The 20840-nt window shown below is 45.7% G+C and overlaps 1 protein-coding gene across 1 annotated transcript in view; it reads left to right on the forward strand.

Moving 5' to 3' along the window:
* The window catches only part of LOC141098900 (dual oxidase 1-like), a 354647-nt gene that overhangs the window by 80204 nt on the left and 253603 nt on the right, over positions 1-20840 (forward strand). The window contains exons 5-7 of the mRNA XM_073586871.1: positions 7820-8007; positions 19162-19363; positions 20256-20422. Coding sequence (XP_073442972.1) covers positions 7820-8007; positions 19162-19363; positions 20256-20422 — 557 coding nt within the window. The remainder of the gene's footprint in view (positions 1-7819; positions 8008-19161; positions 19364-20255; positions 20423-20840) is intronic.

Here is a 20840-nt window from a genome sequence, read left to right on the forward strand (position 1 = left end):
TAGTGATTTTTAAAAACACAGCCGTACTTCCTGCTGGGTTAAGCAGGTGACATTTAATGGAGAATTTTTATCACTGATCATGTTATCTGTCATGGGATTTTCTTGTGTGAATACTGTTGAAAAAAACTCAATTAACATATTGGCTTTTTCCTCATCCTCATCCACCATTTCACTCAGACTATTTTTAAGGGGGCCAACACTATCATTTTTTAGTTTCTTACTATTTATGTAGTTAAAGAATATTTTGGGATCATTTTTACTTTCTCTGGCAATGAGTCTCTCTGTCTCAATCTTGGCTGTCTATATTTACTTTTTACAGAATTTATTTAATCTTCTGTATTTATTTAAGGCCTCATCACTACCTATTTGCTTTAATTCTCTAAATGCTTTATTTTTGTCACTTATTGCGCCCCTTACAGCTCTATTTAGCCATAGTGGTTTCTTCCTATTTCTAGCATGTTTATTCCCATATGGTATATATTGTGCACAGGTCCTATTCAGGATGCTAATAAACGTCTCACATTTACTTTGTGTATTTTTATGTCTCAGGATATCGTCCCAGTTAATTGCACTAAGATAATCTCTCATCCGTTGGAACTTTGCCTTCATGAAGTTTAGTGGCCTAGTTACTCCTCTACTACACATCTTATTAAAGGATACATGAAAACTTATTATTTTGTGATCACTATTATCCAAGTGACCCCCAACCCTTATATTTGATGTGCGGTCTGGCCTTTTGGTTAATATAAGGTCTAGCAGTGCCCCCCCTCTTGTTGGGTCCTGAACCAGTTGTGAAAGGTAATTGTCTCTCATAGTTGTCAAAAACCTACAGCTGTGGCCAAACGTATTGACACCCTGCAATTCTGTCAGATAATACTCCGTTTCTTCCTGAAAATGATTGCAAACACAAATTCTTTGGTATTATTATCTTCATTTAATTTGTCTTAAATGAAAAAGCACAAAAGAGAATGAAGCAAAAAGCAAAACATTGATCATTTCACACAAAACTCCAAAAATGGGCTAGACAAAAGTATTGGCACCCTCAGCCTAATACTTGGTTGCACAACCTTTAGCCAAAATAACTGTGACCAACCGCTTCCGGTAACCATCAATGAGTTTCTTACAATGCTCTGCTGGAATTTTAGACCATTCTTCTTTGCAAACTGCTCCAGGTCCCTGATATTTGAAGGGTGCCTTCTCCAAGCTGCCATTTTTAGATCTCTCCACAGGTGTTCTATGGGATTCAGGTCTGGACTCATTGCTTGCCATCTTAGAAGTCTCCAGTGCTATCTCTCAAACCATTTTCTAGTGCTTTTTGCAGTGTGTTTTGAGTCATTGTCCTGCTGGAAGACCCATGACCTCTGAGGAAGACCCAGCTTTCTCACACTGGGCCCTACATTATGCTGCAAAATTTGTTGGTAGTCTTTAGACTTCATAATGCCATGCAAACGGTCAAGCAGTCCAGTGCTAGAGGCAGCAAAGCAACCCGAAAACATCAGGGAATCTCCGTCATGTTTGACTGTAGGGACCGTGTTCTTTTTTTTGAATGCCTCTTTTTTTCTCCTGTAAACTCTCTGTTGATGCCTTTGCCCAGAAAGCTCTACTTTTGTCTCATCTGACCAGAGAACATTCTTCCAAAGCGTTTTAGGCTTTTTCAGGTAAGTTTTGGCAAACTCCAGCCTGGCTTTTCTATGTTTCAGGGTAAGAAGTGGGGTCTTCCTGGGTCTCCTACCATACAGTCTCTTTTCATTCAGACGCCGACGGATAGTACTGGTTGACACTGTTGTACCCTCGGACTGCAGGGCAGCTTGAACTTGTTTGGATGTTAGTCGAGGTTCTTTATCCAACATCCGCACAATCTTGCGTTGAAATCTCTTGTCAATTTTTCTTTTCCGTCCACATCTAGGGAGGTTAGCCACAGTGCCTTGGGCTTTAAACTTCTTGATGACACTGCACACGGTAGACACAGGAACATTCAGGTCTTTGGAGATGGACTTGTAGCCTTGAGATTGCTCATGTTTCCTCACAATTTGGTTTCTCAAGTCCTCAGACAGTTCTTTGGTCTTCTTTCTTTTCTCCATGCTCAATGTGGTGCACACAAGGATACAGGACAGAGGTTGAGTCAACTTTAATCCATGTCAACTGGCTGCAAGTGTGATTTAGTTGTTGCCAACACCTGTTAGGTGCCACAGGTAAGTTACAGGTGCTGTTAATTGCACAAATTAGAGAAGCATCACATGATTTTTCGAACAGTGCCAACACTTTTGTCCACCCTCTTTTTATGTTTGGTGTGGAATTATATCCAATTTGGCTTTAGGACAATTCTATCTGTGTTTTTTCATTTAAGACAAATTAAATGAAGATAATAATACCAAAGAATTTGTGTTTGCAATCATTTTCAGGAAGAAACTGAGTATTATCTGACAGAATTGCAGGGGTGTCAATACTTTTGGCCACAACTGTATTATCTTTGCTGGAACTGCAGGTTTCTGTTAGCCAATGTATTTCAAGATGGATAGATTGAGATATAGCTGGACGGATGGATGGATGTGTGGATGAGAGATGTGTGTATGAGGGATAGATGGATTAGAGATGGATAGAGTGAGGGATGGATGAATGGAAATATAGCTGGACGGATGGAGGGATGGATGTGTGGATGAGTGATGGATGGATTGAGATATAGCTGGACGGATGGATGGGTGTTTGGATGAGGGATGGATGGCTGGAGGGATGGATGAATGAGGGATGGAGATACAGCTGGAGAGATGGATGTGTGGATGAGGGATGTGTGGATGAGGGATGGATGGATGAGGGATGAGGGAAGGGATGGATGGATCGAAATATAGCTGGATGGATGGAGGGATGGATGAGTGGATGAGGGATGGATGGATTGAGATATAGCTGGACAAATGGATGAATGGAAGAATGGATGTGTGGATGAGAGATGTGTGAAAGAGGGATGGATTGATGAGGGATGGATGCAGGGATGGATGGATGGATGGAAGGATGGAAATATAGCTGAACGGATGGAGGGATGAATCTGTAGATGAGAGATGGATGGCTGGAGGGATGGATGAATGAGGAATGGATGGATGGAGATACAGCTGGAGAGATGGAGGGATGGATAAGTGGATGAGGGATATGTGGATGAGGGATGGATGTATGGATGGATGGAGGGATGGATGTGTGAATAAGGGATGGATGGCTGGAGGGATGGATGAATAAGGGATGAAGGGATGGAGATACAGCTGGAGAGATGGATGTGTGGATGAGAGATGTGTGGATGAGGGATGGATGGAGGGAGGGATGGATGGAAATATTGCTGGATGGATGAGGGATGGATGAATGAGGGATGCATGGATGGATAGAGATATAGCTGGAAGGATGGAGCGATGGATGTGTGGATGGGGGATGGATGGATTGAGATATAGCTGGATGGATGGATGGATGGATGTGTGGATGAGAGATGTGTGGATGAGGGATGGATGGATGAGAGATGGATAAAGGAAGGGATGGATGAATGAAAGTATAGCTGAATGGATGGAGGGATGGATGTGTGGATGAGGGATGGATGGATTGAGATATAGATGGACGGATGGATGGATGTGTGGATGAGGGATGGATGGATGAATGAGGGATGGATGGATGGAGATACAGCTGGAGAGATGGATGTGTGGATGAGGGATGTGTGGATGAGGGATAGATGGATGAGGTATGGGTGAAGGGAGGGATGGATGGAAATATAGCTGAACGGATGGAGGGATGGATGTGTGGATGAGTGATGAATGGATTGAGATATAGCTGGATGGATGGATGGATGAGGGATAGATGAATGAGGGATGGAGATACAGCTGGAGAGATGGATGTGTAGATGAGGGATGTGTGGATGAGGGATGGATGGATGAGGTATGGGTGAAAGGAGGGATGGATGGATGGAAATATAGTTGGATGGATGGATGAGGGGATGAGGGATGAATGAGGGATGGATGGATGGAGATATAGCTGGACGGATGGAGGGATGGATGTGTGGATGAGGGAAAGATGGATTGAGATATAGCTGGACAGATGGATGAATGGATGTGTGGATGAGAGATGTGTGGATGAGGGATGAATGGATGATGGATGGATGGAAATATAGCTGAATGGATGGAGGGATGAATGTGTGGATGAGGGATGGATGGTTGGAGGGATGGATGAATGAGAGATGAATGGATGGAGATAGAGCTGGAGAAATGAATGGATGGAAATATAGCTGGATGAATGGAGGGATGGATGAGTGGATGAGGGATGTGTGGATGAGGGATGGATGGATGGAGGGATAGATGTGTGGATGAGGGATGGATGGATTGAAATATAGGTGGACGGATGGATGGATGTGTGCATGAGAGATATGTGGATGAGGGATGGATGGATGAAGGATGGATGAAGGGATGGATGGATGGAAGGAAATATAGCTGGATGGATGGGGGGATGGATGTGTGCATGAGGGATGGATGGAGGGAGGGATGGATGGAGGGATGGGTGAGGGATGAATGGCTGAATGGATGGATGGAGATATAGCTGGACGGATGGATGGGTGCCTGGAATCCATAATGTTTAACTTTGTAGTACAGTCTGCTGTAATCTGTGTTACAGGTGCTATTCAGCATGAATGGTTGCATCATGACACTGTTCATGCTGAGAAGCAGTGAAGAATTAGTTGCAGTGAGCAGGCTCCTGAATTGCGGTACTCACAGGTAGTACAATGAGAAAAAGTCTCACTGTGCAGAGGTGAGTTCACCAAGAGAAATTTCTCCCGGTGGACTGAGATGAACTCGCCCCTGCACAGTGAGACTTTCTCACAGTGCAAGCGGGGATCTCAGCGAGGTTACCGCAGTTCAGCCCAGCAGGGAATTGAACCTAAGTGAACGGAGGCTACCTCTATGACATCACCACCAGTCACTGAGGCTGCACTCACAGCAGGTCAGTCATCAGTGACTTTTCAGCCTGGATGGTTGCATCTTGGAACTGTTCAGGTTGAAAACTGTTTACCCCCTCCCCAGACATGGATTATGGCATGGGAAAGAACAACGCACAGGTATGGCATATTGCTGTTTTTTTTATTTTACCTTCATTACAGGAGATCGAAGGGCTTCACTGGGATTAGGCGTTTAAATAAAAATGGAAAACTGTGCTTAGTCTTATTTGAAGTAAAGGATTTTATTCTGGCTGTGTCTTTATTTATAATACAACTATAGGATTACTAATGGATTTGTGTCTTATAGATGCCTCTCCATTTCTAGTCCGTGGGCTTGATGTCATTTGAAAGGTGACATCAACCCCACAAATATTACCCCACTTGCCACAGCTACAGGGCAGGTGGGAAGAGCCGGGCAAAGCTACAGAATTGGCGCATCTTATTGATGTGCCTTTTCTGGGCAGCTGAAGGCTGCTATTTTTAGGCTGGGGGGGCCAATAACCATAGCCCCTTACCAGGCTGTGAATACCAGTCCCCCAATTGTCTGCTTTAGCAAGGTTGTTTGTCAAAAATGGTGGAGACCCCATGCTGTTTTTTAAATTATTTAAATAATTAAAAAAACAGCGTGGGGAGCAATGTATTACTTGCTAGCTAGCCTTGCTGAAGTGGACAGCTGAGGTTTGCAGCCCCAGCTGTGAGTTTTGTCTGGCTGGTTACCAAAAATACAGGGGAACCCACTCTGGGTTTTTTTTAAATTACTTATTTACAGCGACAGATGGAAACTCCCATCCACTGCGCCTGCTCTCACTGTAATTAGCGGTAGCAGGTGTCAGATGATGGCAGCTGTCCCATGAGCTGACATCAGTGACCGGAGGTAAGCTTTATACCTCCGATCACAGCTGCAGGCTCTCGCTGTCTTTTGACAGCATGGAAACCGCTGCTCTCTGACTGGCAGGGATGATTTCCCCACCGATCAAAAGTGGTATTTGCCGTGCTGTCATGCACATGACAGCGCCACAAACACCCGGTGTTCAGGCAGCCGGACCCGAACAGTAGCATGGATTTGCTGGTGAAGTCCTTGTTCAGTGTCCGTGCGTGAACAGTAGGTGTTTGGTACGTTTGCCGAACTTTACTGTTCAGGTTCACCTATCGCTACTTGTAGTATTTCATTTGGAAATTTTAGAGAAATCTAATCTTAAATTTTTAATCACAAGCGAAGAGGGCGAATACAGCACTTCCAGCTCTTCTTCCCTTCTTTCCATTACCTTGCTGGCTGGCCTCTGGTCTCTGATGGACCAGTCACTCTTTTCTCAGTGACCTGCCTCCCCATCCTAAGATTCTGCACAGGCTTCATCATTGCCTGGTGTCATCAAATCATGTGATGCCCTCTCTGATGATACGATGATGGAGTCTGTGCAGAATCTCAGGCAGGGAAAGCAGGTCACTGAAAGAAGTGTAGCCTGTCCATCTGCGACCAGAAGATAGCAGCAAGCTGGGAAATATGTAGAAAGGTAAGAAGCTGATGGTGCCATGTCCCCCCTTTGCACTTGGGATAAAAACTTCAAGGTTCTTTTCCTCTACAATTTACAAATGAAATACTACAAGCAAGGTATGAATTTACTAAGTATTAAAGAACCTTCACACATATTAGTTAGGGGTCTAATATCCTGATCACACGTTCCCTTTAAAACAGGGGTGGGGAACCTCAGGCCCCAGGGCCATTTACAGCCCTCGATGACCTTTAATCCGGCCCCTGGGCAGATTCTCAGGGACCACAGTACTTTGACAGGGAGATATATTTTGATTGCCACCAGCTCATTAATTTCTTCTTCCTCAGTGAGCACACACATGCAGTGTTCACTACTGAACACTGAAGGGCATGCAATGAAAGATTAAGTCCTGGCACCAGTGCCAGAGTCAGGATGTACTTTGTAGGCGGAGTCTGTATGGGCCCTGAAGGATGGTATAAATATCCAAATGGCCCGTGGCAGAAAAAAGATTCCCCACCCCTGCTCTAAAAGAAAGCCACCACTCCAGTCACTTCAGCCATGAGGAAGGTTGGTAACATCCTTCCACAAGATTGGTTCTAGTACCAAAGGCAGCATCGTTGGATAGGTCATAAATATCTGAGAATGGAGTAACTCAATAAAGGAACATTTACAGTATTTAATAGGGACTTTAACATGCAGAATCCTATAAGTGTATAATGTAGTCACTGTTAGGTTTCTGCTGTTACCATACCTCTCACATGACCGATTCACATATGATGTATATACAGTCATTCACAAGCAGACCACTTTCTCTTCTTCTCTCCCTTGGAACAAATGTGAGACATGGAAGATAAAAAGAGAAAGCAGTCGGACCATGATTGCAAGTATATAAATCATATACTGAGTAAGCACCTGATAATCATAGAGTATGGAACAGCACAATCATAACAGTGAGCACAATAAAGACATGCTAAAGTACCTGTGAAATACTAGAAGTGTTCCAGACAAGACCTTTAAGTTTACCGTACTTTAAAATGTAAGTCCACCTCCTGCTGCCACTACTACCATTATTTCTACTACTACTGTCACTACGAATAATAGTAACACTAAAAACAGTACAGCATGCATCATTTTTATAAAACCTATTACCTGCTCAATTTCACTTTGTCTTTCATACAAAATTTAGTTTAATGGTTTGCATAAATGACATAATTGATATTATTAGGAATATGCTGTAATTTTCTGAAGAATGATTATACATTGTTTTATCTGGGTAATTTATTTTCCCAGTCTTTGATGTCTCCTAGTCTCATATCTACTAATACGTACACCTGGTATATGGTATTCATGTTTGGAATGACCTGTTTTACAGGATATCATGTCATGTCTGAAATATTTGGCATTGAGAATCTGGGATGCCCAACTGAATACTTAAATATTGAAATACCAGCTGGAGATGAAGTGTTTGATCCAGACAGCACTGGAAAAATTGTCATGCCATTCCGACGCAGTAAATGGTGTAAGCAAAGCGGGAACAGTCCAAATAATCCACGCTACCAGGTAAGATCAACATGGCCTACCAAGTAAGGTCAACATGGCTTATGGAAAAAGCTTAAAGAAAATCCAGCTGTTCAAACAGATTTTTTACCATCACTTGTTATTCATTTTATGGAGGTGCTTAGCTTTTGGTATAAGTTAACAGGATGAGTGTGTGCTTTTATTGTCTGCAATGGGGTGACCTGATGTACATACAGTTTTGACTCCTGTCTGCACCACTGTCCATCCTGTTGGCAGCAATCTGCACTCACTGCATTCTACTACCTATGCTGCCTATGCTTTGTGTGTAGAGGAGGAGAGGATTAGATCTGTGAATATAAACTTTATATTTTTGCAAGGGTCAGCATACAGATGGCATTTATACTTTTAGAGGGGGCACTCAGGAAAAATGCTCAAGTATGCGCAAGATGCATTATTTACTTTAAGGGGTTCCTCAAGGAACATCATTCCTAGTTTAAAGAGCATAATACCTGTCTAGGGAGCGTGTAATCTACGCTATGTCACTGAGTCTAGCCAGTCCTTTATGAGTTACATACATACATAGATTAACAGCTCATATCTTTCATCTGTCCGAATGTTAAACTTTATTATCATATATGGAGTATGGAGTATGGAGTCCAAAATGTTTAGCTCACAGGATTGAACACAATTGCACACATTGTCAATCCTTTTAGGATGTTAAACATGTGGTCAAAATTGTTGGTACCCCTCGTTTAATGACAGAAAAACCCACAATGGTGACAGAAATAACGAATCTGACAAAAGTAATAATAAATCAAAAATCTATGAAAATGAACAAATGAAAGTGAGACATTATTTTTCAACTATGCTTTCACAGAATTTAAAAAAAAAAATAAAAATCATGAAATAGACCTGGGCAGAAATGATGGTACCCCTAAAAATGATGTGACAAAAGGGACATGTTAAATCAAGGTGTGTCCACTAATTAGCATCACAGGTGTCTACAATTTTGGAATCCGTGAGTGGGTCTGTATATAGGGCTACAGATACTCTTTGGTGACATGGTGTGTATCACACTCAACATGGACCAGAGGAAGCAAAGGAAAGAGTTGTCTCTGGAGATTACAAAGAAAATTATAGACAAACATGTTAAAGGTAAAAGTTATAAGACCATTGTAAGGAGGTGGCGGAGACCCTTGTTTGCCTCTCCGTCACACGTAACTTATGCGCCCTTATTGTGTATGTTAACCCCTGTAACATATGTTCTTTAGTGCTTTATGTTGTGCTGAGTTTACCATGCATTATTGTGCATTATGATAACTACCCCCTGTATAGAGATTAGGGACAGCTGAGGGTTAAGCTGGTGGGCTGGGCCAGCTGCTGAAAAGGCAGCAGGAAGCTGCTGTTCCCAGTCAGTAGCTTGGGCACAGCTGCCCTGAGCAGGTGTGTAACAGCAGCTGGGACATTGCAAGACCCCCAGGAGGGGAGAGAATCTGTTGCCCCAGCTGAAGGACACTAACGCGGGCATTGCCAGACCCCAGAAGGAGAGAGGATCTGTTTCCCTCGGATTTTAGGACTAAAGGACTTAAGGACTGTACTTGGTAAGGGACCCCGCCGAAGGGGCATGAAGCGTTCAGATCCCGGCGTATGGATTACTACTTAATTTTGGTTACCGTGGCTGCTGTGGGTACGGCCATGGAGATTGCTAGAGAGAGAGCAGGAAGCCAGTGATGTACCTTTTTCTCATCTCTGTTTTATTAAACTTTGATCCCTGTTGGACTGCAAGTTGTGCCTGAGAATTGTGTCTGTCTGTTCCATCTCTGTGCAAAATACCCAGGGTGTCTAGTGACTGTGGCTTAATTGACTTGGCTGGGACTACCACCCCAAACTTGTTACACTTGGCGTAGTCAGCAGGATGGACATCCACAACTCTGCAACCCTGGGAGTGATGGAAGGAATGTCTGGAACTTGTGATTTTGGACTTGGGACTTGTGTTTTGTTGCCTGCCGTTACAGCTTTGCAGGCGGCTGACAGAGACTTTGAGCTATTGATCAGTATAGAAAAGGGAAAAAGATGGCGCTGACTGCTGCTGAAAAGATGGCGGCCGGTGCCGTGAAAATTGAGGATGGGGTTGCCTGTCGTGGGTGTCAAAGAAGCATCTTGGCACCAAAAGAAGAAATCCATGTCCCTTTGTAAAGAATGCCTGCCCTAAATGAGTGCAAGCGAACAAAGAGCTGCCATTCACCCAGCCTGACCAGAGGAAATGGGTGGGGCAGAAAAAGTGACCCCAGCCATGGATGGGTGGGACTCAAAGAAGCTAGACGACATGCTTGTGAGAAATACCCCTCTGCCTGCTAACAATGAGAGATACAGCATTTTGTTACATGGCGGCATCAACCGCCAGGACTGGAGGCGGTGCAAGACCCAGGCCAAGACCGGCCTATGCTTTGTGGCCCAGTGGTCAGAGGAACTGGAGGAGCAGCCCTTGTTCCGGCTGACGCAACAGCAATCGGTGAAGGCCCAAGGACCGGTGAAGGCCGAATATGAGGAGTACAGGGAGTTGGCGGTGCCCCATCAGGAACCTGAAGGAGTTCAGAAGACCCTGGAGGTGGCTTTGTGGGAGATCATGGCGGTTCATGATTACTGGCACCGGTGGCCATGCCAGAGGACAGCCACCGGGCATTGCGGTGAGTAAGGGGTCCCTGCCTAGCTGTCCCACTACTTCATTCCCACCTCCCTTACCTCCAGTCACCCCACCATCATCGCCTGAGGTGTCCCGGCTTCCTGCACCACTTTTGCCTCATTGGCGGCGGCCTCTGCATTCTCGCTAGCCGCACCTGCTCTGTCCAACATCAGTGGCCGGAGTGTAAGGAAGCCTCATATGTCTGTGGCTGCGGAAGCTCACTGGATCCGCAGAGTGATACAGGAGAAGAGGCAGAGGGAGCGCTGAAACATCCAAGAGCTGAAGAGCCCTTGCAGAGGAACTGTGGCAGCCAGGATGACCCGTGGTGTGGTCTGGTATCTTAACCGGAGCAGGGGCAATGGGTTCTTGCAGGAACTGGAGACCGGAACCAAGGTCTATGTCAATGCCAGACACCTTATGTTCCATGGTCCTCTCCAAGAGGGGGACTACTTGGCCTTCATTAAAGAACAGGGACCCCGGGGCCGTGGCCGTAAAACAGGCCTTTGATCAGGAGGCCAACCCATCGCAGGAGGTTCAGGATGTAGAACGGCTGGTTCCCACGGCCATAGTTGCTACGGAAGTGCAGGAGGAAGCGGTGCTTCAGTGCAGTAAGGTGGCTGGAGCTACAGGACTGCCACTGGAGGAAGTGTGGAGCTGGAGGAACAGTGGAGACTCCTCCTCCAATGGGTCCTCATCTCATGTGTACGTAGTTGTGCAGGGTCCGAGGGCGACCCACTATGCAAGTCAATGGGTGTGTGTAAATTGTTCCAGTTGCACCAAGAAAAAAATATGTATGCCAGGGACTGTTCTGCGTCTCTGAAGGGGCAAGGAGCCCAGTGCGGCACTAAAGGAATATGGTGTCTGATGTGGTCACCAATTAACTGCCACACTTACTTGTTTTCCCCTCCTCCCAGTTTTGTTTGCACCCGTTTGTGCTTCCCTTGCTGGATGACGGGACAAAAACCCAACTGGGGTTAATTATGGTGGACTTTGGGTAAGGCTGCTATAGAACTGAACTATGTGTCCCTGGACTGTACCCTATTTTACCCTTGGACTAGCCCCTTGTTGAAATGCAACCCAGCACTATTTGAGGGTCCATGTTCCACTGAAAGGAGGGAGGGGGAAACTGCCAGGTCTGAACCGGACCCATTTGTGTTGAAAGAACATCGAGCCCCCATATCAATTTCAGAGACTGTGCTTGTATGATGGACTGTGATGCATTTTTTTTACTGTATGTTTTGCTGTTTTATTGAGGGCTATGTTGAGTATTTAGAAGTCCTGATGGTCGAGGATGACCGTGTTTTAGCATGGAGGGGTGTAAGGCAGTGGTGGCGACCCTCGTTTGCCTCTTCCTCACAGTGAACTTATTCTCCCCTATTGTGCATGTTAACTCCTGTAACATATGTTCTTAAGTGTTTTATGCTGTGCTGTGTTTGCCATATATTATTGTGCATTATGGTTAAGGTGGTGCACTGGGCCAACAGCTGAAACAGCGGCAGGAAGTTGCTGTTCCCGGTCAGTAGCTCGGGCACATCTGCCCTGAGCAGTTGTGTAGCAGCAGCCAGGGAATTGCCAGACCCCCAGAAGGGGAGAGAATCTGTTGCCCTCGGATTTCAGGGCTAAAGGACTAAAGGACTGCTACACGGGCCCCTGGACTTGGTAAGGGCCCCCCACCAATGGGACTTAAAGCATCCAGATCCCAGCATATGGATTACTGCTTAATTTCGGGTACCGTGGCTGTTGTGGGTACGGTCGTGGAGATTGCTAGGGAGAGAGCAGGAAGCCAGTGTTGTACCTTTTCCTCATCTCTGTTTTATTAAACTTCATTCCTTGTTGGACTGCAAGTTGTGCCTTAGGATTGTGTCTGTCTGTTCCATCTCTGTGGAAAGTGTCTAGTGACTGTGGCTTAGTTGACTCGGCTGGGACTACCTCCCAGGGCTACCTATTTAGACCATCTCCAAGCAGCTTGATGTTCCTGTGAATACAGTTGCACATATTATTCAGAAATTTAAGCTCCATGGGACTGTACCCAACCTCCCTGGATGTGGCCGCAGGAGGAAAATTGATGACAAATAGAGATGAGAGAGTATACTCGTTAGGATTCGGTACTCGGCGAGTAATGCGGTACTCGCGGTACTCCAATCCTGGTGAGTATTTCACTACTCGCCTCTCAATATTCAGCACAGGCCGCACAGTCCCCGCACAACCCAGCACAGTCCCCACACAGTCCCCGCACAGCCCAGTACAGTTCTGCACAGGCCAGCACAGTCCCCGCACAGCCCAACACAGTCCCGCACAGGCCAGCACAGTCCCCGCACAGCCCGGCACATTCCCCGCACAGTACCTGCACAGCCCGCACAGTCCCCGCACAGCCCAGCACAGTCCCGCCAAGTACCTGCACAGCCCAGCACAGTCCCGCACAGGCTAGCACAGTCCCACACAGCCCGGAATAGTCCCCGCACAGTGCTTGCAGAGCCCTGCACAGTCCCGCACAGTACCTGCACAGCCTGCACAGTCCCCGCACAGCCCAGCATAGTCCCCGCACAGCCCAGCATAGTCCCCGCACAGTCCCCACACAGCCCAGCACTGTCCAGCACAGGCCAGCACTGTCCCCGCACAGCCCGACACAGTCCTCGCACAGTACCTGCACAGCCAGCACTGTCCCCGCACAGCCCAGCACAGTCCCCGCACAGCCCAGCACAGTCCCACTCAGGCCAGCACAGTCCCCGCACAGCCCAGCACAGTCCCCGCACAGTACCTGCACAGCCCAGCACAGTCCCCACACAGCCCAGCACAGTCCCGCACAGGCCAGTACAGTCCCCGCACATCCCGGCAGAGTCCATGCACAGTCCCCACACAGTACCTGCACAGCCCGCACAGCCCAGCACAGTCCCACACAGTACCTGCACAGCCCAGCACAGTCCTGCACAAGCCAGCACAGTCCCATACAGCCCGGCATAGTCCCCGCACAGTACCTGCAAAGCCCAGCACAGTCCCGCACAGTACCTGTACAGCCCACACAGTCCCCGCACAGCCCAGCACAGTCCCGCACAGGCTAGCACAGTCCCACACAGCCCGGAATAGTCCCCGCACAGTGCTTGCAGAGCCCTGCACAGTCCCGCACAGTACCTGCACAGCCTGCACAGTCCCCGCACAGCCCAGCATAGTCCCCGCACAGTCCCCGCACAGCCCAGCACTGTCGATCACAGGCCAGCACAGTCCCCGCACAGCCCGACACAGTCCCTGCACAGTACCTGCACAGCCAGCACTGTCCCCGCACAGCCCGGCACAGTCCCCGCACAGCCCAGCACAGTCCCGCTCAGGCCAGCACAGTCCCCGCACAGCCCGGCACAGTCCCCGCACAGTACCTGCACAGCCCAGCACAGTCCCCACACAGCCCAGCACAGTCCCGCACAGGCCAGTACAGTCCCCGCACATCCCGGCACAGTCCATGCACAGTCCCCACACAGTACCTGCACAACCCGCACAGCCCAGCACAGTCCCACACAGTACCTGCACAGCCCAGCACAGTCCTGCACAAGCCAGCACAGTCCCACACAGCCCGGCATAGTCCCCGCACAGTACCTGCAAAGCCCAGCACAGTCCCGCACAGTACCTGTACAGCCCGCACAGTCCCCGCACAGCCCAGCACAGTCCCGCACAGTACCTGCACAGCCCAGCACAGTCCCGCACAGGTCATCACAGTCCCACACAGCCTGGCATAGTCACCGCACAGTACCTGCAAAGCCCAGCACAGTCCTGCACAGTACCTGCACAGCCTGCACAGTCCCAGCACAGCCCGCACAGTCCCAGCACAGCCCGGCATAGTCCCCGCACAGTACCTGCACAGCCCGCACAGCCCAGCACAGTCCCACACAGTACCTGCACAGCCCAGCACAGTCCCGCACAGGCCAGCACAGTCCCACACAGCCCGGCATAGTCCCCGCACAGAACCTGCAAAGCCAAGCACAGTCCCGCACAGTATCTGCACAGCCCGCACAGTCCCCGCACAGCCCAGCACAGTCCCACACAGTACCTGCACAGCCCAGCACAGTCCCGCACAGGTCATCACAGTCCCACACAGCCTGGCATAGTCACCGCACAGTACCTGCAAAGCCCAGCACAGTCCTGCACCATACCTGCACAGCCCACACAGTCCCAGCACAGCCCGGCATAGTCCCCACACAGTACCTGCACAGCCCGCACAGCCCAGCACAGTCCCACACAGTACCTGCACAGCCCAGCGCAGTCCTGCACAGGCCAGCACAGTCCCACACAGCCCGGCATAGTCCCCGCACAGAACCTGCAAAGCCCAGCACAGTCCCGCACAGTATCTGCACAGCCCGCACAGTCCCCGCACAGCCCAGCACAGTCCCGCAAAGTACCTGCACAGCCCAGCACAGTCCCGCACAGGCCAGCACAGTCCCGCACAGCCTGGCACAGTCTTTGCACAGTCCCTGCCCATTACTCGCATTTCCCATAGACTTACATTGGACTCGCTACTCGTTACGAGTACCCGAGTATTAGGAGGTACTCGTAATGAGTTCAGCGAGTCCGAATACTACACTACTCACTCATCCCTAATGACAAATCAAAGAGACAGATAATATGAATGGTAACAAAAGAGCCCAGAATAACTTCTAAACAGATTAAAGGTGAACTTTAAGCTCAAGGAACATAAGTGTCATATCGCACTATCCGTCATTGTATGAGCCAAAGTGGACTTCATGCGAGACAACCAAGGAGGACACCATTGTTGAAAAAATATCATAAAAAGCCAGACTGGAATTTGCCAAACTACATGTTGACAAGCCACAAAGCTTCTAGGAGACTGTCCTATGGACAGATGAGTCAAAAATGGAACTTTTTGGCAAGGCACATCAGCTCTATGTTCACAGATGGAAATATGAAGAATATCAAGAAAAGAACACTGTCCCCACTGTGAAACATGAAGGAGGCTCTGTTATGTTCTGAGGCTGCTTTGCTGCATCTGGCACAGGGTTTCTATAATATGTACAGGGTGTAATGAAATGTCAAGTCTATCAAAAGATTCTAGAGAGAAATGTGCTGCCCAGTGTCAGAAAGCTTGGTCTCAGTCGCAGCTCATCAGTCTTTCAACAGGATAATGACCAAAAACACACAGCTGAAAACACCCAAGAATGGCTAAGAGGAAAACATTGGACTATTCTGAAGTGGCCTTCTATGAGCCCTGACCTAAATCCTATTGAACATCTTTAGGAAGAACGTAAACATGCCATCTGGAAAAGGCAACCTTCAAACACGAGACAACTGGAACAGTTTGCTCTTGAGGAGTGGGCCAAAAAACCTGTCGAGAGGTGCAGATGTCTCATTGACAGTTGCAGGAATCATTTGATTGCATTGATTGTCTGAAAAGGTTGTGCAACAAAATATTAAGTTAAGGGTACCATCATTTCTGTCCAGGCCTATTTCATGAGTTTTACTTTGTTCTTAAATTCTGTGGAAGCATTGTTGAAAAGCAATGTCTGACTTTCAGTTGTTTATTTTCATAGATTTTTGATTTATTATTACTTTTGTCAGATTTGCATTAATCATTACTTGTGTCAGATTTGCATTATTTCTGTCACCATTGTGGGTTTTTCTGTCATTAAACGAAGGGAACCAACAATTTTGACCATGTGTGTACATGTTTATTCCAAAGCACCGTTATTCAGGGGTGGACAATTAATTTTCCCGAGATTACACATGAGAGACCATTACTGTTGTGGATGGCCGAACAAATAGTCTGAAATTAATTCTGCTCAATAATAATATTTAACGTGTTAATTGTAATTATTATTTGATATTAAGATTAATTGTATCACTTAATATTGAGCAGAATTAAGTATGCTGACTTCCCTCTGATAGCCCCTTACATACCGTATGAGCCCCCACATAGCCTTCTATATACAGTATGAGTCACCACAAAGCCCCATATATACAGTATGAGCCCTCACACAGTCCCTATATACAGTATCAAGCCCCACATAGCATTTTTATTTACAGTGTTAGCTTCCACTCCCAAATGTTCAGTTGGTCTGATTTTTCTCTTTATAGGTAAATTTTTGAGTAAAATGTAAATTGTTCTTTTAGTCTACAAACTTCTAACAACATGTCTCTGAATTTGGAAGCAATCAATTTTGTTTATTTTTTTTCTGAAAAGGAGAAATGGACAAAATTAAAAAAATAGTGCTTTCAGACCTCAAATAATGCAAAGAAAACAAGTTCATAATTGTTAAGAAGCAACAATACTAATGTGTTAACTCAGGAAGAGTTCAGAAATCAATATTTTGTGGAATAACCATGATTTTTAAAAACAGCTTTCATGCGTCTTGGCATGCTTGCCACCAGTATTTCACACTGCTTCTGGCGCAAAAATGTAAGCAGTTCTTTGTTTGATGGCTTGTGACTATCTATTATCCTTTTTATTACATTTCAGAGGTTTTCAATGGGTTTCAGTTCTGGAGAATGGGATGCCCATGACAGGGTTTTGATGTGGTGGTCTCTTAATTTTTGCCAGAGCTGTATGTATAATATGAGACCTCACATAGCCCCCTATACAGTATGAGACTTCACATCAGTGGCGTAACTACAGTGGTAGAAGCCGAAGAGGTTGCTTTGGGGCCCGGCTCATATAGGGGCCCGGGTCCCCGGCTCCAATCGGCACTACCCGGGTTAGTGCAATTATCTACAACTCCTCCCCTAGCAATGCATGTCTCTTGCACTTGCAGCCCCCGGCCGTGCTTATTCCATCTTCAGTTCTCCGGTGTTCTTCCTGCTTTCAGCGTCCGCTTATTACCTATACGCATAAGTAATGATCGGCTCATTACATATGCGTATATGTAATGAGCGGCACCACGTGGATGCTGAAAACAGGAAGAACATTGCTGAGATGAGAAGATGGAACAAGCACTGGCCGGGGGCTGCAAGAGAGAGAGGTGACTGAGTATAATGGAGGGAGGCTCAGGGGCAGGCTCTGTCTGGCCTGGTGGGCTACCGGGTAAATATACACCATGTGGTGCTGGGCGCTTTATACCATGCGGTGCTGAGTGCTATATACACCATGTGGTGCTGGGTGCTATATACACCATGTGGTGCTGGGCGCTATATACCATGTGGTGCTGGGTGCTATATACCAGGTGGTGCTGGGTGCTATATACCATGTCTTGCTGGGCGCTGGGTGCTGTATGCCATGTGGTGTTGGGTCAGCAACTTAAAATATAAAATTATCAATGCTTAACTAATTTGATTGTATTGACTGAGTTACAGGATTAGGAATAATTGTGTTACATTATTTCTAATTCTGTTACTTAATGTGATTCTAGTATGCATTATCAGTAAGGGGGTGTGTCTTGAAGGGGGTGTGGTTTTGAGGGGGCCCCGTTTAAAAGTTTGCTATGGGGCCCAATCAGTTCTAGTTACGCCCCTGCTTCACATAGTCCACTATATACAGTATGAGCCTCCACATAGCCTCCTATATACAGTATGAACCCCCAGACAGTACCTTGCATACAATATGAACCCTCACATAACCTCCTATATTCAGTTTGAGCCCCATATAGTCCCTTATATAAATTGAGCCTCACAGTCTCCTATATAGAGCATGAGCCCAGACACAGCCCCCAACATACAGTATGAGCCAACACAAAGCCTCCTAAATTTAGTTTGAGCCCCCATATAGCTTCCTATATATAGTATAAGACCCTTCATATCCTGTTATATACAGTATAAGCCCTCACATTGCCTCCTATATTCAGTATGAGCCCTCAAATAGCCCCTTATATAAATTATGAGCATCAAAGTCTCCTATATACAGCATGAGCCCCCACACAATCCCCAACATACAATATACAGTTTGAGCCAACATATTGCCTCATATATAAAGTATGAGCTCCCACATAGTCGCTCTATGTACAATATGAGCCCCCACATAGCCTCCTATGGACATGCAAACATACTATACACATATGAAAAAACAAACAACTCATACTCGCCTCGCTCCTGTTCCTCCGACACTCTGCTCTGGTCTCCGGTGCCCTAACTCTCTGTACAGCAGTTATGATGTAATTACATCATCACAACCACTATCATACATACTGATTGGTGGAAGAAGGAGTCATTGATGATAGAGGTTGCATTGGAAAGAGTTTGGCGGCATAGTTCGTGCATTTGGCCCAGTTTTGCTGTAACTCATGGATTATCGCTACTTATCACAGTTTTTGGTCAAGTATAGGTCAAGTATACAAATCTGTAGTAATCTGCAAATAGTTTCCTCTGGCTGACTAAAACCATTACTATTTCAGATGATGTTAATTGTCAGGGCCAGAGATGCACTATAATGTGTTTTCAATTTTTTTTTTGTCAGGGCCAGAGATGCACTATAAAGTGTTTTCTATTTTTATTTTGTATATGCCACATTATATTAGGCTTATGAAAATAAAAAACATACTGCTGGATTTATATAAAAAAACAAATAATGATTTTGTGTTTACCAGGTTAATTCTGTAACAGCGTGGATCGATGGCAGTTCTATATATGGCCCTTCACATTCTTGGTGTGATGCTTTGAGAAGCTTTTCTGGTGGAAAATTATTATCTAGCTCAGACCCAATGTTTCCTGAAGAAGCCAGTAATAGAATTCCTATGTGGAAACCTGTCTATCCTTTCAAAAGGGGGACAGAAAATATTGGGATTTATGGTATGGTCAATTTAATTTTCCATTTTTAAAGTTTATGTATTTTTCTTTTAAGTCATTATTGAAACATGTATGGAACACTACTTAATTAAAAATCTATGTATTAGCTGTAAAGAGAAGATAAAGTCACATTGCATAGAAAATTCAATCTATACACAACATTAATTTCCATAAATAACTGCAGGCACGAGTATGATGCTTATGTTATATTCACATTAGCATTGTTGGGTTTATTGGACGTTTGGCAAAAACACTTTGTCAAATATGTCAGAATCACAGTGGGCCCCATTAAGGTCGAGAAGGTCCAATAGGATCACTTGAGCGTGTATTATCCTATCTGAAAGATTTGCATCACTTACGCAAATCACACTCCGATCAAACTCTGATTTTCTTGGATGAGGAGAAGATGGGGAAAAAATGTTTCCATCTTTTCCATTTTGCCAATCCATAAAAATCGAACTGTACTCAGATGTCATCATCTGACTGCAGTCCGATGTCTTCCATGGACTCATTGACTTGTTGAGAGTGTTCTCAAAATTGGATCAAACTTGGGCATGCTGCGATCTTTCCCCAGACTGGTTCTATCCGAGGAAAAATTCAGAAATGTGCACAACCGCATAGAATAATGTTTGTCGAAGTGCGATACTATGGTTTCTCAGATCTAACAAATAATACGGCCATCTGCACAAGACTTGCCAGTATTCATTAAAACACAGGTCAGGCAAAGCAGTTGGGACTCACTATGTCATAGCAATACATTTTTAAGATAATGACCCAACATACATTTTGCATATAATTGGAAGATTATGCAGGAATATGAAATGTCTAGGGGAACTAATAGGGGTTTCATTTTCTTCAAAATATTCCCTCTTGCACTCTCTATATTTCTTTATAGGCTTTGGTTACAACAGAGCCAATGAAAATCCATTCCTTCAAGCTGAAAGCATTGTTTGGTTCAGATATCATAACTATCTAGCTGAAGAATTTGCTAAAAACCATCCAGAGTGGTCAGATGAAGACTTGTTTCATCATGCTAGAAAATGGGTGATTGCTACCTACCAGGTACAAAAACATCTCAAGAATGGAATTTTGCGGTACACAGTAGGTAATTCTTCTGAAAATGTTATTGCTTGGCACCATAACCATGACCGAGCTGTCCGGTGTCAAAATGCAGCTCCCATAAAATTGGGATACTGAATTATTCTGCTTTGGAAACATTGCTTCTGATGGGGAATAACCAGATAACAGAACATTGCACGCAACACCATATGGTTATGAATAATTGCACATGATCTGCATTAAATGTATGTGAGCCTAAGGAGTGAATTTAATACTTACCTAGCACAACAGGTTATGTCACAATGTAAATGTAGTACTGCACATCCAAAGGATAAAAATAAACTAGACATTTCACATAAAGAAAAATGGATGTATGCATAATTATAGTGTTTTCCTTCCTATCTATGTTTAAATATTTACT

The sequence above is a fragment of the Dendrobates tinctorius genome, unplaced genomic scaffold (genome assembly GCF_039654945.1).
Source record: "Dendrobates tinctorius isolate UK_male_01 unplaced genomic scaffold, ASM3965494v1 ptg000097l, whole genome shotgun sequence".
Taxonomy (NCBI): domain Eukaryota; kingdom Metazoa; phylum Chordata; class Amphibia; order Anura; family Dendrobatidae; genus Dendrobates; species Dendrobates tinctorius.